Raw genomic sequence first — 27,045 nt, 5'->3', positions numbered from 1 at the left:
CCCCTTCTTCATGGGTCAGACATGCTGAAACTCCTTTCCTGAGGTGTCTGAGCCACCTCCTCCTTCAGCTCCTTTCTGCCATAATACACATCCTTCTTTTTTGTTTCCCCGCTCCCGGACAGCGATGCCTGAGGTGGTTGTGTTGGCCACTCGTTGCTGTGAACAGACTGGGGCTGATTTCCCAGCAGGAACATCCTGTCCTCTGGTGCAAAAGCTGAGCCCTCCTCCCTCCTCCTGCCTGTGGGCTGGCAGCTGGTGGCTGCAGGGAGTGAGGAGAGGACTGATCCGCCTTAAACCAAACCTTGGGACTGGGGCAGTGCAGCTGGGCACGGGGGGCGGGCTGGATTCTGGCCCGTTCTGTGACAGGACACACAGCTGCACGTTACCCTGAGGGGACCTTTGCTGGGGGGAGTGTGGAGCCAACCCAGTTGGTCGTGGGTGGTCGTTGCCCTCTCTTCCCCAGGTACCGTTACTTGGCTATGCAGAAAGGGGGGGGGGGTTGCTGCGTGGAGGTGGCTGGTTTGGGAGTTCCTGCCCGTGTTTGTAACCACAGAGATGCTTGTGCGATCAGGCTGGGTTATTTATAGTCTGTTCTCTCCCTTGTGTCGGCCCAGCTGTTCGGGTAGGGGCAGGACGTGGTGTCCTATGTCGGTTCTTGCCCCACCCCTGCCGTGGGGGGTTCCTGCGGTGCTGCTCTGCCACCGCTGTGCTCCTCTCCCTGGAGATACCCACTGCCTCCTCCAGCTGTTGGAGACTGCCCTGAAGATGCCACCTCGGAGAGCAAGGTCCAGCAGGGAGGCCGTGGTGAGCCTGGGGAGATCCCTCCCTCAGAGAGCCCCCGCTCTGGCACGGGAGGAGGGACTCAGGACAGCGCAAACCCCGCAGCGACACCGGCCCACGAGGGGCTGTTGGAGGGAGCAGCGCGGCTCATCTCAGGTGCTTCGTGGAGGACACCAGTGGCAGCTCATGGGAGAGGGATGGGCCCATGGCCTCTGGGAGCCACACCACATCCCCATGCTGCACGCTAACGGGCTCTGGAAATCCATCTGTTCAGCAAAGCCATGTTGCTGTGACTGGTTTTGTAGGATCACTGAGCTGGAGCCCAATGAGGCGAGTAATTCCCAATTATTTTTGATCACTTTTTCAATTGGAGGCGAATAATGGAGATGTCATGAATCACTGCTGGGTTTGCAGTGGGGGGCTGGCTGCTGCCTGCCTGGGGCTAAAGAGGGACCTGGTACCTGAGCTGGGTCCTGGGGAAAAGTCTCTTCTGGAGACTGCTGTGGTGGGATAGAACGGGCAGTTCCTGGTCTGCAAGGTCTTACTGGGCAGAAACCACCACAAATTCACCTCACGTCCAGGACAGTCTTGTGTCCCTCAGGACACGGTGCAGGGGCTCCTGGCTGGGACAGAGTACAGAGGTTTTACCCGGGGAGGGGCAGCGGGCTCAGCCCCCACCTGCAGCAGCCCCGTGCCCGTCCCATCCCATCCCAAAAGCCCTGGGAAGCGGCTCTGCCTGTGCCTCTGTGGCAAAGCGGGAACAGGGCGGAGCACCAAAGGCTTTGGGCTTGGAGAACTCTGGGGCTGCCCTCACAGCCCTGCTCCTCTCCTGGGACCCGGGGTGGGGGGTGAAGGGGACACAGGCAGATTCAGAGCTGTGAGTAAAGTCTGGTCACGATGTCCCAGTTGCAGCACCGTGGGTTGGAGGGGCGGGGGGGGGGGGCAGCTGCTGCGAGGTCGGACACAGAGAGGAGAGCGGGGCAGGGCTGGCAGGAACTGCTTGTAAATAGATTGTCTTCCATAATTCTCATGCAACTTTGTTGGCCGTGTACTAAGATTAACTCCAGTGTAAATGAATGAAATACTAACAGTCAGGGGTAGGAGGGGTGCTTCTTTCTCTGGTAACAGGGGTGGTGACCGTGACATTCAGACAGGGGGCGACAGGGGCTTGAGGTTTCTATTCTCTTTTTTTTTTGACATTTAATTCTGTAATAGAGATTTGTTACTTCATTCCTGTGCATAACTTATTTAATGTCCTGTATAAAGGAACCCAAACTGTTACAGATGTATTTAGTTTGTTCTACTCCAAAAGTAGTCAATAAAAAGACTATATTCAGCCCACAGCTCCCCCTTCCTCCCTGAGATGAGCAGAGGGGTACGGTGGGGATGCTGGACTCTGGGGGTGGGGGGCAGAAGCTGCCTCCCCTGCAGGTCCTGCAGCCAGGGCTGGGGTGATTTTGGATTTCTTTAGGTTTATTTTAAATATGTTCAGTTTTGTAGTGTTTATTTTTTATCTAGGCACAGGACAGCCTGCAGCCACCCCTGCCCCCCACAGCCCCTTGAAGTGACACTTTGCCTGGCTGAGCTCTCCCCAACCCTTCCCTCCCCACCCCGTGTCCAGCTCCCGGGGGAAAAGTGAGACCCTGGGCCTCACAGCCACACGAGCCTCAGGACTGCAGCAACCGGAGGTGTGGGGCAGGGACAGGGGCAGCTATGGATAACCAGGAAATGACTGGATAACCAGTAAGTCACGGGGTGCTGGGAGGCTGGATCAGGCTCTGTACTCACTCCTGCCCTAAGGTCTTCTCCACCCCTGGCAGCCTGGTGCCTCTCCCTGCACCCCAGATTGTGCCCCCACAGTACCAGGGTAGGGGGTGACATGGGCCATGGCCCTGGGCTGGGGACAGAACAGGCACAGTGCAGGGATGCTGGGGGGAGGTGGGGGCAGTAGGGACAGGTACACTGGTAAGCAAGGCTGGTGGGTGTAGGCACCTGGGGTGATCTGGGGGGGTGCAGTGTGGTATCCTGGGCCCAGAGGCACCCCTGGTCCCTACCCCAGGTACCACTTGCTCCAGGCTGCTTGCAGCAACATCTTACTGTAGCTCAGCCCAGGGGCTGCTTCCACCACCACCCCCCCCAAGAAACCCCCAGTGATCACCCTAGGGACAGGGCAGGCTTTATCCATACCAGGGATGGGGGCTGTGCTGATCTCCTCATGCCACCCCCCATCCCAACCCCATCACCAGTACCGGGGCTCCAACCTCCTGGCCCCACTGAGGCTGGTGCCAACTCTGGCTTCCATGAACTGAGCCCAGGACGAAGCAGCAGAGCCGGGAGCCGCTGGCTGCCCTGGGAAGGGCACAGGGGTTTATTGGGGGACAGGTACAGCTGGGGGCAGCGTCCGGTCTCACAGGCTGCTGCTGTGGCCCCAGCTGCCCTCAGCAGAGCTGGGGTTTCCTCTAAAACCTCTTTCCTCCTCTGCAGGAGGCAGCCCAGCTCCGGGGGTAGAGCTGCTGCCAGCCCAGGTCCGGGGCCTGGCGGTGCCACATCCAGCCAGAGCCCTGTCCCACAGCCCCTGGGGAGCATGGGCCTGTGCTCAGAGCCAGGAGGATGAGGAGCAGGGGGAGGAAGAGGAGCTGGGGGGGCAAGAGGGGCTGCTTGGACACATGACCCAGGCCTGTGCCCCCCCCAGGGCTGGGCTGCCCACCCTGCACCCAGCTCCAGAGGTGCTGGGGGATGCCCCGCTCCTCTGGGCAGCGTGGGGGCCTGTCTGGGGTAAAGGGTAAATAAATTAACAGGAACAGAGCAGGGTAAAGCAGTGCCAGGGATAGGGGGACAGGCAGCCCCTGCCGGACCAAGGAGGGGCCAAGGGACAGAGAGGTGACCAACAAACGCGAGGGAAGGCGACAGCCATGCCAAGGGCTCCACATCCATCCACGATCTGCCAGTGTCCCGACTCAGTTGTTGTTCATGATCCACCAGGAAGCTGGGGAGAGAGGGCAGGGATTGAAGAACACAACTTGGGTTCCCACCCCAAACACACCCCCCCAGCCCATCTGCTCTGGGAGGAGCAGAGGCACCCGGTCCCCACACTGCTCCCCCCCCCAAAGCAGGAGTGAGGGGCCCTGGGGGCCCTGCAGTGCCCCCTCACCTGGGAAGAGCATGGTGGTCAGCAGCTCGGGGGACTCCAGCAGGCTGGCGATGGCACACTGGAAGGTCTTGCTGCAGCTGGACTGCAAGTGGCTGTGGGGCAACGAGCAGGGTTGAGCAGACGTGGGCCTTGTGCACGTGGCTGTGCATGGGGCTCCCTGCCCACACACAGGGGGCAAGGCTGATTTTACAGTCCCCTCTACCCCTCCCCAAGCAGGACACCCCCCAGCCCTGCTCCCCAAATCCTGTATCGGGATGCTCAGCCCCTTCCGCTGCCATTGGCCCCAGGAATGCACTGGGCTGGGCAGCAAGGAGGGGGGGCAGTGGGTCCCCAGAGAAAACCCCTGTCATCCACCCCAGCCCCAAGCACCCCCCAGAAAAGCCTCCAACCTCCTCCACGAAGTCACGTCCTGCCAGAACTCGTACAGGATGAAGCAGGCCTCGTCGCTCAGCTTGCAGGCGGACACGCTGCGGGGACAGGAGACACCCTGAGCTGGGGCCTGGCAAGCTGGCACCCTGCGACCATGGGGGGGGGTCCCACCAGGCTCATGGAGCACAGCACAGGTCTGTCTGCACACAGGCTGTGCCATGGGACTGGCAAAGAGCAGCTGGGATGCATCCACAGCTTGTGGCTGCTGGGGCTGGCACAGGGCTCCAGCAGGCATGGAACCCAGAGCTTTCCTGCCTCAGTTCCTGCAGCTGGGCACAGAGGAGCTCTGCAGCCATGGCTGCACTCCTGCTGCCACCCAGAAACCAACACAGTGTTCAGTGCGTCCATATTCCTTAGCACTCCCCAGCTCTGTATCACACAGTCCCAGGAAGGACCCTTTGGGACCGGCACGTTCACCACACACCCTCCACTGAGCACACGGAGCTGAGCTCACAGCATGAAGCCCCAGCTTGCAGCCCCACAAGTGATGCTATTTCATCAGGGACTGCTTCCCACCCAGCCCCCTGCCCAAGGAACAGGCTGGGACTTTTCCAGGCCACTGGAAGACAGAGGGAGAGGCAGCAGCAAGGCTCGGGGTGTGGGGCCCCAGGCACCAGCCGCACTCGGCTGCAGCATCGCTCATCCCAGCTGAACGCTTCCTCCAGCTGCTGCCAAGGGCCACAGGAGAGGCCCAAGCCCTGGGCAGGGAGAGCAGAGCAAGTCCCTGGGCCAGAGCACGCTTTGCAATTCCCTGGCATGAACCAGGACAGTGGATTCCCCCCGGGCTGCACTCCAGCTTTCCACTCAGGGGGGAGCCTGCCCACGCAGTGCTACCCACTTGCCTACACTCATCGTTCTCAGGGCAGAAAAGCCCATCAATCCCAATGATAAAACACACCCCTTCTCTCTGCCCCAAGTGTCAGAACAAACATCTTCCTTCTGCCAGGAGGGAAAACGTGGTTCTGGGCTGCAGAGCTGAAAAGTGCCACTTCAGATGGGAACAACACGAACACTTCCCAGGGAAAGCGGCTGGAAACCTCCCCGGGGAGAAGGAAAGTGCCTCTCCCAGAGCAGCTCCAGGGACAGGCTGGCAGCGCCGCGTCACCGCGGTCAGGCCTGGGCTCTACCCCAGCTCTGGCTGGGGCGGTGCTGGGGCAGGGCCTGGGTGTCACACTAGGGCTGGCTTCAGGTGTTTGTGCCTTGCTAAGGGCGATGCTGTGACGTGAGCACCCCCTCAGCTCCCCCCCCACCCCCCCTTACTTTCAAGTAACCCACCCGCAGCCCCCTGTGCTGGTGTCAAACCCAGCCCCCTGCCTGGTTCTCACCAGGGGGACCTGTGATGGGACAGGGGATGGTTCTGCAGCCAACACCGTCCTGTCCTCTCTGAGAGGTCAAACCTCCCCCTGTGCAGCCCACCCCCCACACACAAAGGCCCTTTGCCCCCCAGGTGCTGTGTTAGGAGCCCCACTCACTGCAGGCAGCTGCTCTGCCCGGCCGTGCCCTCGGTGTAGGAGCGGAACGCCCGGCGAAACTCCTCGAGGCTGCTGGTGGCCACAGAGATCTGCCTCTTCGCAACCAGGATGTGCTGTGAAGGGACAGGGGATGGTGGCATCAGGGACTAACCTGTACCCTCCTGCCCTCCCTGCTCCCACCCTGCTGTGGGACAAGGCAGGGACATGTCAGCTCAGCACTGCAGGGGAAGACACAACAAGGGGCTGGTACAATGCTGGGGATGATGCTGACACGACGTAGCTTCTTCCTACCTGGGCAGGTTGCCTTTCCCACAAGAACCACACCCAGGAGATGCTCCATCCTCCAGTGGTGGGGTCCTGCTTTGGTGCTGCTACTGTTCCCCATGCCCTTCCCCCAGCAGAAAGGGGTCTCAGACCTCTCCCCTGGGGCCCTGCATGGTCTGTGGGTACTCAGAGCAAACCTGGGTGATTTGGGCACTCACAAGCAGAGCTTTGCCTGCCCAGGGCATTCATAGAATCACAGAATCATAGACTGGTCTGGGTTGGAAGGGACCCCAAGGATCATAGAGCTCCAACCCCCTGCCACAGGCAGGGCCACCAACCTCCAGGCCTGGAGCTACACAAGGTTGCCCAGGGCCCCATCCAACCTGGCCTTGAACACCCCCAGGGATGGGGCACCCACCCCCTCTCTGGGCAGCCTGTTCCAGCCCCTCACCACTCTCTCTGGAAAGAACTTCCCCTAATATCTCATCTAACCCTTCCCTCCTTCAGCTTTCATGGACCTGCTAGAGCTGTGTTTGTCCTGTGGATGCTCCCACACCCAGAGCAGCCCCCGTGCCAGACCAAAGCCAGCAGCTCTCCCAGGTGACTCCAGTCCCAGGGCACGGGGGCTGTGTGAGCACATGTGTGTGCAAGGGGGGTGACCTGGGCACACTACTGGGGTTACCTGCAAATAAGCAGTGGCAGGATGGGGACTTACAGCATCTCTTCCTTTGCACAGCGCCTCGTCCTTCAGCGGCTCCAGGCAGGGGCTCTGCAGGAACACATGGGAGAAACCATTGGTACTGGGGGACCTTGGCATGAGATAAAATGTGGCAGTACCCACAGCCCCATGTGACTGGTGGCACCACCCTGGGGACACCCCTCTGGGTCCCTGGGGGAGAACAGGGGTGTGACCTGCACATCTGTGGGGCTCGGTGGGTCCAGCCCAAGGTGTCAGATCTACCATGGGGAAGCCAGGGGAGGATCAGGAGAGGGGTGCTTTGGAAATGGCAAGGGATGAGCAGCTTCACGAGTGGGTCTGGGCAGCTCTAAGGACACCAGGACCGAATAGTGGGGCCGCTCGCATGGGGAGAGGTCCCAGCACTGAGGTACAGGGCAGCCCCCAGCCCACCTCCCTCCACCACGCACCTTGCACTCTAGTTTCTCAATGAGCTGCTGGAGCCTATTGATCTGTGCCACCCACTGGCTGTTGTCCTCAACACAGACACCTGCATGGGGAAGGGCAGAGAGATGGCACTGGAAGCGCTTCCTCTGGTCACTGCAAAAGCTCCTCCAGAGCCAGGAAGCCACAAAAGCCCCTAAATCTCTGATTTAAACCAATAAACCCATTTGGTTTCCTCCTGGAACTTTTCCTGGTGCTCAAGAGACACACCATCCCTCAGAAGCTCCAGCTGGCACCTGGGTACAATGGTCCAGACTCCAGTCAGGACAAGTCCCCCCTGTGCCATGCTGCTGGTCCCAAACCCACTCCAGGCTCCAGCAGAGCAGAGACACCCACCCCAGGGGTGGCTGGGCTGCAGGTACCTGTCGTTAGCATCCCAGAATAGGGGTCTGTGGGAGACAGACAGACGCTCTTCTGTCCTCTGCGCCCACATCGTCTCCCTGACCTCAGCCCAACCGAAGTCTCAGGTTTCTTTACGTCCTTCCTGAAGGAATGAAATGCAAAAGGAGGGGTTGAAGAGATTTTCTATGTGGGTCAGCTTCACAGTATGCTTGGGAAGGGCAGATCCCGCTCTCAGATGTCCCTCCCAGGGGAACCCATGAGTCCTGCCCCATCCCACAACCCCCATGAGCGACCTCCCAGCCCCTTTTACCTCTCCCGTCCCGCCTGCTCCTCCACAGTGTCCACAGCACACTCCAGGGAGGTCTGCAGGGACTGCAGCTGGTGCATGGTCTCCCGCAGCAGGAAGCGGGTCAGGAACTGCTCCATCTTCGAGGAGGTCTCGTACCTCTGCGGGGAAGGGGAGAGGATCGGTCAGGTCTCCCCAGCAGAGCCACATCTGGGAGGGCCTGGCTCTTAGATACACCCAGTGGGGTGGATTCCAATCCAATTTTTGGTTATTGTAGGAAATGAGGACAGGAGAATCCTCTTGGCACGTGCCTGGGAGGTCACAAGAGGGAATGCACAGCAGACACCTGCATCCTGGCCCCAGCAGCTGTGGAGGACCACAGGAGGACAGCCCCAAGCTGCACAGTAATGGCTCTGGGGAGGGCTCCAGGCAGGCAGAGCATCACATTCCTTACTGCACCCAGCAGCTCACATGCTGCTCTGCCTGCACTGGGGGGGTTGGGGCAAGGCTGGGGGTGCTGAGAGCCTGCAGCAACCCCCCCAGCTGCAGGCAGCAGCCCTCCACTGGCAGGATGGGGCAGGCACTGGGTTTCATGTCCTCTCTTCCCAGGAAGAGATCACCATGCATCCTGGCATGAGGCACTGGGGGCCTTGAAGAAGACAATGGTGATCCAGCTGAAGAAGCAGTGCTGCTCTGTCTCCATGGACTATGAGGGAGACTCCACAACTGAGGTTACCATCACCTGGCCAGATTTCAGGCCTGGATAACCCTGGACAAGGGAGGCTTCTGCTGCCCAGAGCCACTCTTCCAACCACAGCTGCTCCACCAAAGCTCCCCAGGGCTGCCTGACTTGGCCTTGCAGAGCCTCCAGAAGGCACCCAGCTGTGCCAGGAAGGACATGGTGGGTAACATCGTGCTGTCAGGGGGCTCCTCCATGTTCCCTGGCTTTCCTGAGAGGATGTGCTTAGAGCTGAACACCTCATTCCACAGCACAGGCTGCCAGGTTCAGGTCCTGGCGAGCCTGGAGAGGGGCAGCACAGCCTGGGCATGAGGGGCTCCATGGCAGCATCGCTTACATCCTTCCAGCACATGTGGGTGGTGAAGGGCCAGTGTCAGGAGCACGCTGCAAGTAGGTGCATGAGGTATTCCAGTAGACAGGCAATGGCTGTGTGTCCAAGGCATCCCAGCATGTGTCCAAGGCATCCCAGCATGTGTCCAAGGCATCTCACTGTGTGTCCAAGGCATCTCACTGTGTGTCCAAGGCATCTCACTGCCATCTCACTGGGGCAAACCCAGAACAGTCCCCTTCAAAGGGGAGGTGCTGGAGGAAGCCCTGGGTCGAGCCAGCCTTGCAGCACTCCCCATCCTCTCAGCTTTCACCCCAAGGGTGGCCTAATCCTGACATCCTGCGTGGATGCTGTCAGTGGATGGAGTTTCAGCACAGGAGCAGGCAGCTGCTCCCACCACCATCACGTCACGGCTACAAGGATAACACTCAGCCTACCCTAAGCCCTGCAGCTCACCTCAGCACAGTCCTTAACACCCCAAACATGCTGGTACAGGCTCCAGCCTGGCTGGCACCCCCCAAACCTCAACTTCCAGCTTGGGGCATGCCAAGTTGAGGGCAGATTTGGCTCTGAAGCTCACTGTGCAGTGAGCTCACCATCCTCCTGAGCCCAGCACGCCCCAGCCCACCTTGCAAGGGCAAAGCAGGATCCCACACAGACACATCAGTATTTTGGGAGAGCACTGCACAGGACAGGCCAGCTGCCTCCTGTCTCTCACCTTGTCAAACACGGCACACCCAGGGGAGAGCACCAGGGAGAAGGATGGAAACAACCATTTCTCAAGGGAACCCCAAAGACAGCTTCACCCTTCTGATTCACCCAGGAAAAATTCATTGCAGGGGAGGGAATCGATTCAGACACACACCTTCCCTTCAGTTCAGCTGTCTGGCCTCCTCTGCACTCTTCATTTTGGGACAAAAGACCCCAAAACAATCCTGTCATCAGGGGTTGCACCCCACAGCTCAAACCCCTCTGTAAAGAGAGGCTGGGTACAAACGAGCCCTGGCTCAGTGAGTGCAGCATTTCCCATCTGCAGCAAGGATCCATGGAAAGGACTCAGGGAGGAAATAGCTCAGCAAGCACGAGGCAGAGCTTTTTGGTCACAGACTCTGGAATTTCAGCTCTGTTGACCCAGATGAAAAGCCCAAAGCTGCCAAGAGCTGCTGTAATTCTGCTTTTTTGAGAGGTTTCCTTAGTTCCTTGTGATGGTTTATGCTCAGGACAGAATGGGAGGAGTGATCCCCTAATTCCTGCCAAAGGAGGAGTAAGAGCACCTGGCTGGGAGAGGTGTTTATGGGCTGGTGTGTCTGCACACCGGAGAGGCAAAGGCTTTAGTGTGCAGGTCCCCCCTGAGACGTATCAGACCATTTCCCAAGGTATTTCACAGGATTGTAGGGGTTGGGAGGGACCTCCAGAGACCACAGACTCCAACCCCCTGCCAAAGCAGGGCCCCTAGGACAGGATGCATAGGTTGGTGTCCAGACAGGGCTGGAATATCTCCAGAGAAGGAGACTCCACACCCCCTGGGCAGCCTGTCCCAGGGCTCTGTTTACCCTCACTGGGAATGAGTTCTTCTGCATATTGGTGTGGAACTCCCTGTGCCCCAACTTGAGCCCATCGCCCCTTGTCCTGTCCCCACAGACACTGAGAAGAGGCTGCCCATTTCCCACCCTTCAGCTATTGACAACCATTGATCAGATCCCCTCTCAGGCTTCTTTTCTCCAGGCTGAACAGCCCCAGCTCACTCAGCCTTTCCTCTTAGAGGAAATCCTATCCTATTGCAAATGCAAAACTTAGCCACCAGACAAGCTTTAATTAGCATACTAATCAGTACACTGCTGCATAGCTGCCTGGTTACCTTTTACAAATCTAAGGGGAAATGACAGAACGTGGAGGAAACCCCTCTGTCAAGAAAAGCCACCTTTTCCTCACCACGTTTCTCCCCACCCAGTGAGGAAGGACGAGCATCGGAACCCCCGTGACTTGGTTTCCCCCTCCCCACCTGCGGATCCCTAAAAAGACCAGGAGCAGCAGGGCTGCTGCCACACTCAGCCTGCTTCCTGCAGTAAGTGCCAGCGTTTCCCACCCGTTTCCCTGCAGCTGGCATTGCACAGCAGCCCGGTGAGCTTCCCAGCGAGGATGCAGCCACTGAGACACGCCAGGTACCCTGGGCAGCAGCGACCACACCAGCAGGCTCAGAGGTGGGACTCCTTGATACCAAAAAGGCTTGTGGTGGCCACTGCTTCAAACCACAGCTCCCAGACACAGAGCTGCAGTGTGTTCCCTCTGAGCTTTGCTTTCCTTGTTTCCTTCTCTCTCCTCCCTGCAGCGGCCCCACGCTCTCTGTTGTCCTGCTTGTGTTTTCATGAGCCTGTTTACAGCTGTGGGTAAGTACCAGGAGGATGCAGGGAGCAATCCTGCAGCAGCAGAAGGAACTACTGGAGATGGACCATACCCTAGCCAAGAGATGCTGTAGTTCAGCTGCTGAGACCCAGCTGAGGTCAGAGATCCCCTTCTCCTAGCTAGCCCAGCTATCGCTGCCGCCTCAGGCACCACAGGAAGCGTTTGGGAGCTTACAGCCCCAGAAAAAAGGGCAGGGACTACAGGTCTTTAAACATCTGTTGAGCCCACAGCATGGGCTGGAAGGAGAGCTTTAGAGTGAGGGCCACTGGAGCAGGCAGCTCTCTTCTACTCTCCTCCCCAGGGTGAAGTTTCCCTCAGCTCTTCCAGGAGGGTTTCTCTCTGCTGAGCTGGAGCCCTCAGTCCTCAGCCACAGTGGCACTGGAAGTGTTTGAACCAAGAGAAGTGAGGGACAGGTGTGTAATACGGGAAATTCCTGTTCTCTGCCCCCTCCCCAGACTCAGAGAGGCGTAGGTTTGGCTCAAATCCAACCTAATAAACCCACTGATCCCATCATAACCCAAGATCGAGTTTCATTCTGTAAAATACAAACGTGGGAATATATTCAGGTCACAGCAGGTGAGAAGGCAGCATTCATCATCTCTGCCAGCCTCCAACAGCAGCACATTTCCCACAGCTCTGCAAAAGCCCCAAGCACAGGGCTGGAGCCCTGCCCTCTCCTGCCTTCTCCCCAGCTCCGAGCCAGGGAGGCAGCGAGATGCTCCCTGGGAGGGTCAGTATCTGCACCAGGGCTGGGGTCAGAGCACCCAGTCAGCACAGAACTCCCCTGGGTGAGAGCAGCCTTGGGAACATCAGGCTGTGCTGGGCTCCCCCTGGCTCTGGGAGGGTCCAAACAGGGGTGGAAAAGCCAGACCACAAAAATCTGTTTGAACAGGGAAGACCTGCTCCTCTCTTCCAGGGAACACCTGGGGCACCAGGAACCATTAAGTGAACAAATGCATCATCCCAGCACTGCAGAGCAGAGAGCAATTTCGCTCTCCCTTGGAGAAATACATGAATATACAAATCCATTACCCAAAAAACCCCAAACCAAAGCAGAAAAGCACTGCAGTAAAGCACAACGCTCTGAGGAGGATTCATTCTCTCCCTCTGGAATTGCATTTAATAGCTGTGAAGGGGCTGGGCAGCTGAACCAAGGAGAAAACACATTTTCAAGGAAGTCCCTCTCCTGGCACAAAATGTCCCAACACACAAGGAGACACTGGGTCTGGGAAACTCAAACAAGGGGGCAAGTCCGTGATGGACACTACAGCAGCACCAACAGCACCTTGATGACAGAGCTGAGAGCAGGACCAGTCCCCCTCCGCTGCTCTGTCCCACTGGTAGGTCAGCGGGCAGCCTGTACATGGATGATGCTCTTCATCTGCTTCCTTCCAGAAGCCCACACATGGAAGGACCACCACATCACAGGGAAAGAAAGGGCCAGCCCTTCCCACGGGCACCAAACAGCACACAACTACACCATATCACATGTCCCACGCAAAGGGGGCTCTTGGTCCCCAAGGAGGGTCTCTGCCAGTACTGGCCACTGCTCTTTCACACCTGTAGTTAGCTGTGCTCTGCAGCCCTCTGCTCCCCAGTGCAGAGGCAGGGAGCTCACCAGGCAGGAAGCTGCCTGCCCTGTTTAGCAGCCTCCCGCCAGCACAGCTCCAGGGAGAGCATTCACCGCGGGATGAACCCAGCACAAGGCTGGGAGTCGATGCATTTCAGCATCTCCCACCCCCTCCTGAGCACCTCGCTGCTGCCCAGAGCGGTTCTCCTGCCGCAGTGGCTCCTGCTCCCCCTCCAGAGCCAGTTTTTGTTGCTGTGAGCACAGGCTGTGCCCAGCACAAGCTGCTGGGGTCGGTCCGGAGCAGACCCAACCCTGGGGTCCCCACTTTGTGCCACACTACTCTGTGGAGAAGACCTTGCGTTGGCTCAGGGACACGACACACACTATCAGCAATACCCCCAGAAAACAGTGTCCCCAGAGAGCAGCCTGCAAGGAGCAGCTGGAACAACCACTGTCCGAGTGCTGTGAGGAAGATGATGCCTCCAGAGCACAAAGGCACCAGCCCTGCCCTCCTCCAGCATGGCTTCCCCTCCTGCGGCATGCTGCACACAGGCCGCGCTGCTGCGGTGGCAACAACCACGCATGGAGACAACCCAAGCACGTGCAGGCCGCCCTGCTGGCCTGGGACACACCCCATTTGCTGCCTCTGACGCTGAAGCGTAACGCTAAGCGAGCGGCTGACATCACCACGGCTCCCCTTATGCAGGGCCTGCCCCGCGGCCTTCCCGCGGCCCTGTCCTTACCAGCTTGGTTTTGTCCATGGCTGCCAGGACGGCGGAGTTGAGGGTTTCCAGGGCAGACAGCACGTTCCTGTACTCTCCCAGATAGGCTGAGAAATAATCTGAAGCAGAAGAGAAGACTGCTGTGAGCTTCCAGGGTCAGATCAGATGTCAGGATAAAGTTCATCCCCGAAAGAGTTGTCAGGGCCTGGCACAGGCTGCTCAGGGAGGGGGCTGAGTCCCTGCCCCTGGGTGTGTTTAAAAAAAGGGTAGATGAGGAGGTCAGGGATGTGGTTTAGCACAGGACAGGAATGGTTGGACTCGATGGTCTTAAAGGTCTTTTCCAACCTGGTGATTCTGTGATTCCCAAGCACCTCCACCTCTGCCTGCCCTGCTCAGCGTTCGCATCGCCCTCCAGAGTAACGCTCCCACCCGGACTGAAACAAAGAATCCTTTCCTATCCCCAGGGAAAAGCAAGGAACCCCTCTGTGCTGGGGCTCTCAGTGCCACCTGACTGCCCAGGCTGGAGGTGCATAAAGACCCACCACAGACCCTCCAGAGAGGAAACCCTCCGAGGAATCTCCCAACTTACCACACAATTTCTCTGTGTCCACGTTACTGCAAGAAATAGAGAAAAAAAGCTCTTGTTAGATGGTGTGGCTGGTCTGGGAGAAGCAGCTGTGCTGAGCAGGGTCTTGAGGGCCTGTCTTGAGCCCCTGGGGGATTTACTGCTCATCCCCTGTATTTTCAAAAACTACATGAGCAAAATGAAAGCTGCACTGGGTTAGAGCCAGCGACCCCGGGGCCATGTCCAGCATCCAGGCAGGGTGGCAGAGCATCACCTCTGCTTCAGGGGCTGAAGGAGCAAGCAAAGTTGCTCCACCAACATCTCTTGGAGCTGAAGTGTCCTTGGAAAACATGGAGCTGAAGTGTCCTTGGAAAACATCCATTAAAGCAGGATGGGGCTGAGACAGAGGTCAGCACCCCGCACCCATGGACTAGCAGCTCTATTTCTGATCCCTGGAGCTGATGAGCCCCAGAAGCTGCTTCTTCAACCCAACCTCTTCCAGAGAAGTGTCCAGAAACAGCCACATTTTTGGGATGGGATGTCATGCAGCACCATAGGTTCACATGAAGCTGTTGGATCTGCTTAGGTGGCCAAAGCTGTGGAAGCAGAGCTCCTTGGGATGCTCAGCATCACCTGCAGAGCCTCCAGAAACGCCCCAGGATATTGTTTATTCAAATCAGCCTCTGCTCAAGAAACTCTGCCATCTCAAAATCCCCTAAATAATTACAGCCATGTTTAATCATGATTGGGAAAGTGGAAGAGAGCATGAGAGTTTTTTAAGTGTTTAAGTGCTGTCATATGTGAAGGAACTGGTGATAACTGGAGTTTGCTGGGCTCTAAGCACAAGGATGGCTGCAGCACCGCTTCCCAGGTGAAATCAAACCATGGCCAATTGCCCTGTCCCTGCTCACAGGACAAGGGGCAAAATCACCCTGAAGTAAAATTAGATGAGAGCCTGTGAAGTGCCCAAAATGCTGCACCAGGAACTGGTGTAATAATTCAAGCAAAATCTTCCCACAGCTTTTCGCCCCCCAGTATCACAGACTGGTTCCTGGGGCTCCCTTTCTGTTGGGCTTCCACAGGCAGTGCTTCAAACCCTGAAAACAGTTGGGCATGAGGCACCACAGCAGACCCACAGCACCACAGCAGACCCACAGCACTGCAGTGCCAGACCCCTCAGCTCAGCTGATTGCATCAGCCACCTTCCCAGGCACGGGAGACGGGCAGGTTTAGGATGTGATTTGGCTCATCTATTTTAAACACCTACTGCAGGAGCTGATTAAGGCAGGGCTCTGGCGCACTGTCCTGGCACTGCAGGCAGCTTTTTAAATGGGTATTAAAAAAAAAGTGTTTCCCCTGAGATGGGATACAGATAATCAGGAAAACCACAGCCCCTCCTTCTGCTGACTCCACTCCATCGAACTTCGCTGATGCCATCTCTGAGCAGCTCCATGCATCAACCTCAGCCCTGTGGGGTAGAGCGACTGGGGCTTGAAGGAGAAATTTAAATGGGAAAAAGGGCTTTCTCCTTAATTTTTCCACTTCTCTTTGAAAGGTGCCTGGAGCCTGCAGAGACGCTGCTGCTGTGCTGCCACAAGGACCTGTCACTGCAGCATCCGCAGCAGGCAGATCCACACCCCAGAATCATAACTGCAGCCACTGGTTCCCATCCAAGGGGTGAAGGGATATGGACATGAGGTGACAAAACACACAGTGAAACATCTCATGCATATGCTACCCAAGCATCTGTACCCCATAAAAACATGGGGCTGGGACTGGTTTCACCAGGAAGAAGGGGCCCACTGGCCAGCTCCTCACCTTGGCTCCAGCAAGCAGGCATGCCCGTGACAAAGAGCTACCATCACCACCAACCCCACGGCTTCTAAGGAGAGGCCAGAGGTTATTCATAACTCCATCATGTCTGTCTGCTGCTTGAAACCAAATGATAACTCATCAGTTGCTAAGATAGCGAATGTTTGAACACAGAATCCACCACCAAGATCTTGTGGCAGAAATCAGCTCTCAGGAAGTTGTCCAGGGGAAGATTTGCTCCCTTCCCAATGCTGCCAGCTCCATCAGCAACCCTGCACCACCATTCTCTTCCCACATTCCACATTCCATCCTGCAGCAGCCCCTGAGACACGATCAGGGGCAGGACAGAGCACAGCAAGCAGATCACCAGACCGATGGTGGCATTTCCATGCTACCAGAAGCTACTTCATACCAGAGACCAGGAGGAGCTCACAAAGAGCATGAATCTCAAACCTCCGCCCATTCCACAGGGCTGCAACGGAGCGACAGGCTTCGCTCTGCTCTCCACCATCCACTCCCACTCCAAGAGGAGAGCCATCCTCTGCCTCCAAAGCACTCATCCTGAGACTCTCCACATTTCCACATAACTGTATTTTGACTGTGCTCAAACCACTGATTAACTGTAATTAAGCTTGAACCGATGATGAAGGATCTTGTCATCATTATGCTGTTGGGATTTTGTCAGAATGTGCTTGGAATTTATGCAAGAAAACAGCAATCAGCTTCAGCAAAGCAGAGGGGATTTTTTCTATTTTCCCCATTTATTCTGTGGGGAACCTCTGCCACCCTCACAGACCCAGTTTCCAAACCCTGCCAGCATGACCCAGAGTGTTTCAGTCTCCCTCCCTTATTCAGAGACTGGCAGACACCAGGGCTCCGAGTCTCTGACTACAGAGAAGGGAGGACAAGTCACACAAGTCCCTTCTTCCAGTCTCATTAATGGCCTCAAGCTGTGCCAGGGCAGGGTCAGAGCAGATGTTAGGAAAAAGTTCTTCACTGAAAGAGTTGTCAGGGCCTGGAACAGGCTGCCCAGGGAGGGGGTTGAGTCACTGACCCTGGATGTGTTTAAAAAAGGGTAGATGAGGTACTTAGGGATATGGTTTAGCACAGGACAGCAACGGTTGGACCTGATGATCTTAAAGGTCTTTTCCAACCTGGTGATTCTGTGATTCCACAGAACTAGAGGCCTGAGGTTGTTTCCACTGAGAGCTTCTATAAACCTCCAGGTCAGCTGTCCCACCTCTGTCTCTTGGGCTCGAGGTTGGAGACGTGGGCTCTGGGCAGTCTGTACCCAATACCTGCCACCACCACCTGACCTTGGTTTTCTCCATCTTCCCAACAGATGCAGAACAGAGACACACAAGGCCCAGGCCACACAACAGCATTCAGTCCAAAGCCCTTTGGAACTGTCCCTCCATTAAGCCATCCCCACAAGGCACTGAGATCTCACCCAGTCTGGCTGGGCTGCAGGCAGACACGGGGCTGCTCGGAGAGCAAACCACTCTGTGCATCTCCTGAGATGCTTCTGCAGCAACGAAACCCCTTCATTCCTTCAAAACCACTTGTCTCTTCTCACCCAGACACTTCAGTGGATGAAAACACCCTTTTCCAGAACGACAAATCTCTCTGTTCTGCACCAGTGCCAGAGCTGGTGTGGAGCTTTCAGACAAGCCAAACGAGACAGTGGCCCAAGCTGTTGGCCCAAGCTGCAATAAAGGGTATAGTTTCACTGTAATTTCTTAAATGACAAAGAATTAGAGCAAGGAGGCCTTCGAAAGCCAAAAAGGAACAATTTTCAGAAGTGCAGAACAAAAAAAGCCTCGTGGGGAAAACTTACATCTGAAGTGAACCCAAGTTCAGGCCACAGCATCCCACCTGAGTGCCGGGTTCATGGGAGCGGGAGCGATAGACAGGGCAGGGACATAAGGAGAGCGTGGTGCCACGGGCTCTCTGGAAGGAGAGCAAGTAGCGTATGGGACCTCAAACATTCATCTTCCCAGATCTCAGATTTGGGATCCAGGGGAGCAGCTGCATGTTCACAGGGGTGGGTGAGGGTCAGAGAGCTGCCCAGCCAGACACATCCTGTCATGCACACACAGAGAGCACCTGGGTGGTAAGGTCTCTGGTGTCTCTCCTCGGGTCAGGCTGGCACTGACATAGAGACACAAATGTCAGCTGAGACCAGATGAACAGAGCATCCTTGTGACCAAATCCACTCAGTGGATCAAGGGTGAAACTTTCCCATCATGGGAACAGCTACAGGACACGAAAGCAGCAGAGCAGATACGGCTGTAGAGCTTGTTGCTGCTCTAATACTTTGAGGACTGCACCAGGCAACAGCTCTTGAATCCAGCAGCGAATTTCAGCCAGCCCTCAAAAGCAGAAGGTTCCTGCAAGCAGCAGCTGGGAGCAGAGGGGCTGTCCCCTCGATGGCAAGGCACCAGCACAGCCCTTGCAAGACACCAGGGGTTGTTTGTAAGTTCCCTTTATGGCCCAAAACCAAATGCCAGAAGGTCCAGCTCTACAGGCAGAGCCACAGAGACCTCTGCGAGGCCCAGCACGCTGAACACTGCTTGATTCCCATCACCTGCCGCTGTGCAGCGGGCAAGCGGAGCCTGGGGACAGACGGGGTCACGGCTCCCTGGGGACAGGCCTGTCTCTCCAAGCCCCTCGTCCTTGCCGCTCTGGGTCAGGATCAGAGCACTGAGACAGACACAGCCCTGCCCCACACTGTTTGCACTGATGGCTCTTACCAGACAATGAGCTGAGCGCCAGGCTCCTGCTCCAGGAGGTCCCACCTCCTCCTCCTCCTCCATGAGCTGGGGACAAAGCTGAAGTAATTATATGAAATTCCCACCTCCCACATCCCTCTCCCACCGAAGCTGCCCCATGCACAGACCCCAGGGACATGGACCATGTGTCAGCCAGGGATGGCAGCAAGAGCTACCCCTGCAGTGACCTCAGGGCTGGAGCTCCCCTTCTGCCGTGGCACAAGTGAGGGATCGCCGCAGGGCAGGAGGGATGGCATCTCCTACCTCTGCCTGAAGTCACCCAATGCAGGAATTTGGAAACCAGCTCTGTCCACAGGGTCATTCCTGTTCCTCGTGGCAGAAAGAGATCAAAGACCCAACGGTCATGCCCTGCTAATTAGATGCCACCAGCTCAATGCTGCAACTGCCACGTTGTCATAGCTACCACACCGTCAGTACGTGTAATGAGTTACAGAGCACACCGGGCAGCCAGGGCCAGCACGGCTCCCAGCCAGCCTGCTCGCTCAGGGTCCCTCCATCAGTCCAGTTTATCTGCTCTGGGCAGATGGAAGAACCCTGACCTGAAAGTGACAGCAAACCAGACCTTCTGTGTTTCTGCAGCCCATGTTTTCCAGCAGTACTGTATGGGGGGGTGACTCCAAGGTCACCCCAAACCCGAGTGAGAGAAAGGAGCGTTTGCAGAGGAAAGGGAACAGCTCACTGGTAACTCCCTGGGATCACAGCCCAAAGAGACAGAGGGATTCTTAGGAGACAACCTCCTGCTGTGCACATCCAACAAGCCCGGCTGCAGCCAGGCTTAAAAGCAAGCAGCACTTGAAAGCCAGCCCGCTCCTCTGCCCTGTCGCTACAGCAGGAGCACCAGCTAAACCCACCACCCCGAAGCTCAGCAAGAGTCAATCATCCCCAAGCCCCCAGCTTGCAGCCAGGGACTGCTGGGTATCTGCTGGTAGTGGCTCAGTGGCATTCAGTGGCACCTCTGTGGTGCAGGTCCTCCATGCCGCTGCCCCAGCTCCCAGCAAAGCCCTGGGACCAGCACACACAGCTCAGGCTGCTCCCAGTTACCTCTCCCAGCAGGGACCTGCTCAGACACTGCCGCGGTCAAGTGCATCAGGAGCACAGGAGATGCTTCCTGGGGTGCCAGGGAAGTGGCACAAGCCAGAGCTGAGCCTGCCACCCAAGAACGGGTGGAAGATGCAGCCTCCTTCCCCTGGGAGCACCCCTCCACTTGAACAGGCACCCCCAGACACACAATTCATCAATGCCCAGTTTCTCCCAGTGCTGAAACACACAGAGGGACCCCAGCAAGGCCATGCTGATATCCAAGACTGGGATGAGCAACCCATCCGAGCCCAGCAGGCTCCACTAGACAGCACCAGTCAGGAGGAGACCAGGGCTAAGTGCAATTACTTCTCCTGTTCTTTGGGGGTTTCTTTTCAAAGTAGCTGGCCTAAATTCGCCGTTAGCAAGGCCTGCTTCTGGTGGAGAGCAGCTCTTACGTAAGTGAGAAGCAGTTCCCTGTGTCAGCAGTGGCAAAGTCTGCAACTGCGTGCAGTCTGCACGCAGTCCTCGCACCACCACACGCTCCTCCCGCAGACACAGCCCGCTCCAGAGAGCTGCAGAGTTCTGGAACACCTCTTTTTTTTCCCCCTCTAACTAAGGTAATGTAATTTTAAATGGGTGCTTGCTTTTAAGGAACTACAGTAAATCTGATAGAGGCTGTTCTCAAAATGTCTGGCTTCCCTCATCACCGACGCTGGGAGCTGGTGTTCGCTGGGGTTTCACATCTGCGCCTTACAAGAGGTGGGTTTATCTCACCCTATTTATCGCACCCGCCTCCAAATGTCCTCCATCTACAGCCGAGCAGTTTTAGATTCTCCTTCATCTCCTCTGTGCCACCGTGGTACTTACTCTGAATGACGCCTGTCAATGCCACTGAACAACTCCCACAGCTCCTCCGAGCTCAGGATCCCATCAGCGAAATAGTTCTTGAACTCCTCAAATGACAGCTTCCCATCATCTGCATTTAAATAAAAGGGGAGAATAATTATATATCTGCAGAAAGAAGCACACAGTCCCCAGCCATCCTCCCAGCAGCCTCTCTACCGGGAGCGTGGGACGGTTGGGCGTGTTGTGCATTATAATTAGAGCAGCATCTCACTGAAAGCGTGTCCCACCAGCACCCAGGAAAAACCCCAAGCGCTGCCAAGGGGGGCCACTGCTGCTGGAATTTCAAGTGGGAATTTCACCCCTGTCCCAAAGAGCCCGCTACAACACCTTCAGAAAGGCACGGGGATACTCGGTGCTCAGATGGCTGCCCAAGTAGAGAGCTCGTTACAAACACTAAAGTGAGGACAGCATCAGTTTTCATGAAAGGAAATCTCAGGAGCTTTCTCCCTCCTCTCCGTGGAGGTGGGAGCATGCAGCTCCTGGAGTGCATTGTGATCTGCAACAAAAGCAGCTCCCACAGCCTGCAAGCTGCGGTGAAGAGAAGCCCAAAGTGGGTTGGGAAAACTCAGAGAAATGACTTGTGATTTGGGACTTCTTGGTTTATGGGTGCCAGATTAAAAACCAAGTAGCAGAGCCTCAAATGCCAGGGGCTCCACTGGGCATCCAGGAACAGGGTCACTGGTAAAGCTCTGGACTAAGTGCAGGGACAGAATCAGTCCTACAAGGGATGGAGCAAAAGCCTGACAGCCCCAGGCTGCCTGCTGCATGGACTGCCTTGCCTTGCCTTCTCACTCCAGCAGCACAGGGGAGAGACTGTGTGCATCCAGTAGGACTTGGAAAGGGCTCTGTCCTGCCTGGCACGTGGACAGTAAATTGGGGGACCCCACAACCCAGCCCCTTGCTCCTTCCCAGCCCTCTGCTCTCCTCCAGGCAAAGCAGAAATGCCTTTTCTTTGCAGCCAGAGAGCTGCTTGCCCTTATGCTCCTCCACTCCTTCAGCCAAACCTCCCAGCGGGGATGGGCTGTGCTGCTTGGCCCAGACCAGGGCTGGGGAGGAGAGGCAGCAGCAGGAACAAAGCACTCACCGTTCTTGTCAGCTCGTCGGAAAATCTGCAAGAGAAAACACAAGAGGGTTTAGCGAGGCAGCGTGGGGAGCAGCACGGCTGCCTGGCCAGCCAGTCAGATAGAAACACCTCCCGGAGCCCAGGGAGCCACAGAGAAGCCCCTGCTGCCAGGGCTGCACAGGATGCTCCAGGGAAATTCCCCTTTGCAAACCATTAAAACCATTTGTCGCCTCCAAGGTGCAAAGCTCTTGGCACACCAACTGCTGCCCGAGCCCAGCACTCACGCCGAGCATCCTTTAGAGAACGCCAAGGGAGCCAGAGCAGAGAGGGCTTTGCTACACCCTCGTGATGGAAAGTGTTTAATTTTTCAGACCCTTTAAACGAAAGAACATTAGGCATAAAACCACCCATAACAGGAGCACTCAGTGCATCGCTGCTGACACTTCAGCTGCCCGCACCAAGGAGCAGCTCTTGTCCTGCACTTTGCAATCACCCTTCACAACAACCCTTCCTGCAGCACCCTGACACACACACACGGAGTAATTCATAATTAATGAACTAATTAATCTGTAAGTAATTCTGCCACAGAGCACAGTAGGAGCGTGGCTCCCATTCAGGGTCTCAACCTGGATTCCCAACCACAAGCCTTCTGCCTGTGGCCCAGGAGAAAGCTGTGGCTTCTTATCCCTGTGACTTCCTATCCCTGCCTGGCTCCTCCATCACCAGTAATTATTGAAAGGTCTGGGGCTGCCTCCAGTGAGGAACAGAATCACTCCTAGAGCCCAAGAACACCTTTCCAGACCAAACAGTACGAGGTTCTGGCCAGCACATCCTAACAGAACCAACAACAGAAAGTTGTGCGTGTGACAACTTTCTTCTCTTTAATCCTTCTTTTTAATCATCTTGGTTGATGAAGAAATCTGAAGGTCTAAAGAAAGAACAGAAATTAAAAAGGGCAGGAAAAGGGGAAAGATGAGGTTTTTAAGATTCTTTTCCATGCACCTGCAAAGTGCAGACCACGGATAAAACCGCCCCCGGACGAGCTCTGCTCCCTGCCGCAGGAAGACGTGTTGCTGCCAGCTGCCCCCTCCGCCCCCAGCTCCCTTCTGCACCGCTCACTGACAGCTCTGCTGTGCGTTGGGAGGGCACCAGCCTATATCTAGCCTCTGAAATGTCCCTGAAAAATGGTTTAAGTTAAAGAAAGAGCTGTTCAGAGAAACCTCCGCCACTCACTCCCGAGGAAGCCGCTGGCTTGCAACTGGGCAGAGGCTTTTCTGATGCTGGTCCCAGCAGGGAGCTCTCTGTGACTGAAACCGGGAGCAGGGACGCCTCCTTGGAGGATGCTCTTCTGAGCAAGGCAAGCTCCCCCCGACCTGAGCCACCGCAGGGAGCGGAGGCTGCCCAGAGCCAGCCAGTGCCGGATAACCATCCCTCCAGGACACGGGCTCCCAGCCGGCCAGGCTGCTCCCCTCACTGCAAAGCAGGGCAGGGGCTCTCTCAGCTCCCAGCAGGACTCGCCGGATGCACTTCAGAGCTGAAGGCAGGAACCCATGGGGCTCCCTGGCTAAAGCGGCAGCTCTCCCTGCAGCAGGGGCAGCACCACTGGGTCCCAGATGCCTGTGGCACCCAGCCACCTCCCTGGCACCAGCACATCGCTTTCCATCAAGGTAGAAGCTTCATCCTGCAGAGCTCTGCTGTCGGAGGGACATGTGGCTCATGCAATGACATCTCTATGACCTCAAATGTCACCGAGGCCAGCTAGCTAGGCTCTTAACAAGCATCACCTAGGCCCTTAAACACAGATTCAAGGGAGGCCAAACATTTCCCGCTCACAGGCTGGCCGTGGTCAGCAGGGGGCTGTGGGCTAAGAGGAAGAGCACAGTTTGGAGGGAGGCACCCATCCCATGGGGCTGAGAAGGTCTCTAATCCAGGGTGAGCCCATCCTGGACTCAGCATGGACCTCAGCGAACAGAGCTGATGCTTCTCCCTTGCCTCTGGGATCCTGTGCACTAGAAGAGCGCTGCCAGCGCACACGACAGCCGCCCGAAGCTCAGACTAAATAAAAGCAGCGTGAGCAGCGGGGCTGCGAGAGCCCGGCGAGCCGAGGGCACCGTCTGCTCCCCATCCCCCAGGGGCGGCGGGGCTCCTCACCGCCTCCAGCGAGCCTGTCCTTGGCCAACCCCAGCTGCAGAGGGGCGCCTCGGCGAGCACTGCACGCATCCAAAAACACTGATGGCTCCCCTGGGCAAAGAAGCCAACTCAGCCGAGCAAACAAACTCAGCACAGAGCCACTTCCACACTCCACGGGGAGACTCCGGCCCCCCCACCCCCCCACCCCTCCTAGGGCACAGGCACATGCATGACAATGGCAGGTAAGCGCTGCTCCCGATGCAGGAGGCAGCCCTGGACAAAGCCTGGGAAAAGTGACCTGAAGCCAGGCTGGGAATGGGATCAGGTCTGTGTCAGGTGCTGGAGAGGTTCTGCAGGCACTGGGGGTGACAGTCTCGGAAACACAGGGACACTGCCTGGAGCCCGCGGCATTTCCTGTAGCCCCCGGCTCCTGGGCTCAGGTCCAGGCAGCCGCAGCCCAGCTCAACGCCTGCGGCAGCGGACACACTGCGATCAATGGAACAAGCACTGAACCAGCATTTATTTGGGGAGGAATGCCCGCTGCGCCCCAGGAAGGAGGGATGCTATAGGGCTCCTCGCTGCCTGCAGGGCTGGAAGCAACAGCAGCTGCCGGACACACAGCCAGGGACACGCTGGCTGTTGGGAACACCGTGCTCATCGACCCACCGCACGCTAACGCGGACTGCAGCCAGGTGTCAGTGAAAACAAAGGGCTGTCCAAGGGCTTTTCTGGACCTCTGGTACACTGAGGGGGCAGTGAGCAAGCCCCAAGCACCAGCCCAGGGGACAAATCTCCCAGAGGCTTGAGATGTCTGCACAGAGAAACAACAGCGATGGCAGCACTGCAGCTTGTACCGTGCCTGCAGCGAAGCATCTCAGGCAAAGCCCTCCTCCTCACCTCTCCTGAAGGGAAGCAATCTGCAAGCAGGGAGACGGGGGGCTCTGGATCCAGGGGAAGCACCAGCTGCCACCCAGGATTTGTCGTGGGCAGCCCTGCACTGCCCGAGGGGCGAGCTGGGATCCTGCCCGCTGCTCACCCTGACAAGCACAGGAGGGCAGCTGGAGACCAGCCAACTGCCCAGACCCAAAGCAGAGACACTAACCTTCCCTTGCCAAGCGCCACAGCTCAGGTGGGAGCAGAGGGAGCCACTGGGAAGAGGAAGGGAAGCCGCCAGAACCCGGAAAGCAGTCGCTAGTGCCGTTAACACTTCCCATTTTAATTGCCTTAATGACACCCTGAGGGCTAGATGTGGGACTCAGCGAGTGCCCGGAGGAGCTGAGCTGGAACACAGCTGTCACCACCAACCCCCCTCCAGCCAGCCTTCCATCAGCCAAGTAATTAGTGCAGTTAATGATGCCGGCTGTAGAGCTCTGCGGTCTGAACTCCCCCCGCAGCAGGAGAGACCCCGACCCCCAGCTGGAAGCACCACCACGACTGCAAGATCCACATTGTTCAGTTGCTCCCCAGTGATGCCAGGAGGTCTCCCAGACAGAGGACCGGACCAGGCATGGCATTCACCTTCCTAAAGTGCTGCCCAAGACCTCCTGCTCTCCTCCTATGGTACAGGCTGGTGGTGGCACCACCAGGAGATGACAGTCGGAACCATCCTGGGCTGACGGTGCATCCAACCAACACTCGCTCGCCTTCTGCTCCCCAGTCCCTGCGGCAGGGCAGGGGCAGCAACTCCACTCATGCTCCTTGGCTCCACAGGGTGCCTTAGACCCCAGTGGTGCCTGACACAGGGGAACACAAGGGCTGGTGACCATCCAAAGAGCCACCAGCCCCCCAGCCGGGTGCCACAGGGGCAGAAGCACTCCCTCCCCTGGGGCACACAGGTTGCTGTAACAGGAGCCATGGGGCTGAGGGGACGGTCGCGGTGTGATGGGGGGCACAGTGCCAGGACCTGCCTTGTGAAAACGACAGCCACTATCTGCATCTCCAACCTCCCCAAGCCACCCACGGCCCCGGGATGCCCGCCCGACCTCCAACCCGCACAGAGCATCTTCCCCCACGACTCCTGGTGCGCTAGGAGCACGCAGGGACGGGGGGACATGCTCCTGCCGGTGGGATCCCACAGCTTTTAGGGGCTTCACGGTGCCTTCCACAGCCTTGCTGCCAGGCACACGGCTCCAGGAGGCACGGCACCCGGCTCTGGGCAAGGAGTGGGGCACTTCCAGCTGCTCGGGAAAAGGGGGCACAACCCCCAGTGCTATTTAAGCCATCGCGACCCACGCCTCTGCACTTGCCTCCGCCCCTGGGCCCTCCCTGCCCCCCGGCTCTGGCTCCTCGGCCGGGAGAGGTGGTGAGGGGCATCGCCCGCACCCCTCCATGCGCAGCCCGGCCGCGGCTCGCTGCGAGGGGGCTCCGCGGCCCGCCGGGGGCGGGACAGGGGCTCGCTGCGGGTACTCACGTCGTGGAAGATGGGGAGCGGCTGGCGGCGGGGCGCGGGGCCGCGGTCGGCGGACAGCAGGCACACGGCCAGCAGCTCGGCGCACGCCATCATGGCCCCGCCGGGTGCGGGCGCTGCGGGGCCGGAGGGAACGGTGCCCCGGAGGGAGCGGCTGCGGGGCCGGAGGGCGCGGTGCCCCGCGGTGCGCGGCCGTACGGAGCGCTGCTGCGGGGCCGGCGGGCGCGGGGCCGCAGGATGAGGTGCGGGGCCGGAGGATGCGGTGCCGGAGGGCGCGGTGCGGTGCCGTAGGATACGGTACCGTAAGGTGCAGTACGGTACCGTAGGGAGCCGCACGATGCCGTACTGAGCGCAGCCGGACTCAGCCGAGCGGCTCCGCCGCCGCCAAGGCAACTTTGCCTGCGCTGAGGTCCCGCCCCCGCGGAGCTCCGGTTGGCCGCGGGCAGTGATTGGCACCTCGGAGCCGCGTCCAGCATTGGTGGAGGGGAGCGGGGCGGGGCGGTGCGCCCAGGGCCGGGGGTCGCTGGGTCGGTGCCGGCCGGGGTCCCGGCGCTGCGGGGATGTTGCGGGCCGGGACCGGCTGGGCTCAGCGCACCCCAGCGTGACTCCAGTTCGCTCCGGAGCGGCCCTGGGCGGTCATGTTGTCCTGCAGGTCCCAGTGTGGTCCCGACGGTCACGGGGAGG

The 27,045-nt window shown here is 57.8% G+C and overlaps 2 protein-coding genes across 2 annotated transcripts; one reads left to right on the top strand and one right to left on the bottom strand.

The window, feature by feature from the left end:
• Nucleotides 1-3,125: 3,125 nt before the first annotated feature.
• Nucleotides 3,126-26,457, bottom strand: NECAB3 (N-terminal EF-hand calcium binding protein 3; the record flags this gene model as incomplete). Its single annotated transcript, XM_084271375.1, has 13 exons — nt 3,126-3,766; nt 3,932-4,023; nt 4,321-4,398; nt 5,833-5,945; nt 6,812-6,865; nt 7,243-7,322; nt 7,639-7,760; nt 7,929-8,065; nt 13,688-13,785; nt 14,256-14,281; nt 20,723-20,831; nt 21,846-21,870; nt 26,365-26,457. 13 exons carry the CDS (start codon nt 26,455-26,457, stop codon nt 3,738-3,740), a joined length of 1,056 nt encoding a protein of 351 aa, XP_084127501.1. The 3' UTR covers nt 3,126-3,737.
• On the top strand, nt 8,236-9,058 carry ACTL10 (actin like 10; the record flags this gene model as incomplete). Its single annotated transcript, XM_084271795.1, is given in 5 exon segments — nt 8,236-8,308; nt 8,475-8,630; nt 8,633-8,949; nt 8,952-9,033; nt 9,036-9,058. Coding segments are annotated over 5 exon segments (651 nt in total).
• Nucleotides 26,458-27,045: the final 588 nt, after the last annotated feature.

This window comes from Gallinula chloropus (assembly GCF_964237585.1).
Source record: "Gallinula chloropus genome assembly, chromosome: 16".
Taxonomy (NCBI): Eukaryota; Metazoa; Chordata; class Aves; order Gruiformes; family Rallidae; genus Gallinula; species Gallinula chloropus.
Note: the sequence above shows the minus strand (reverse complement) of the source record. Positions and strands in the feature narration are given on the sequence as shown.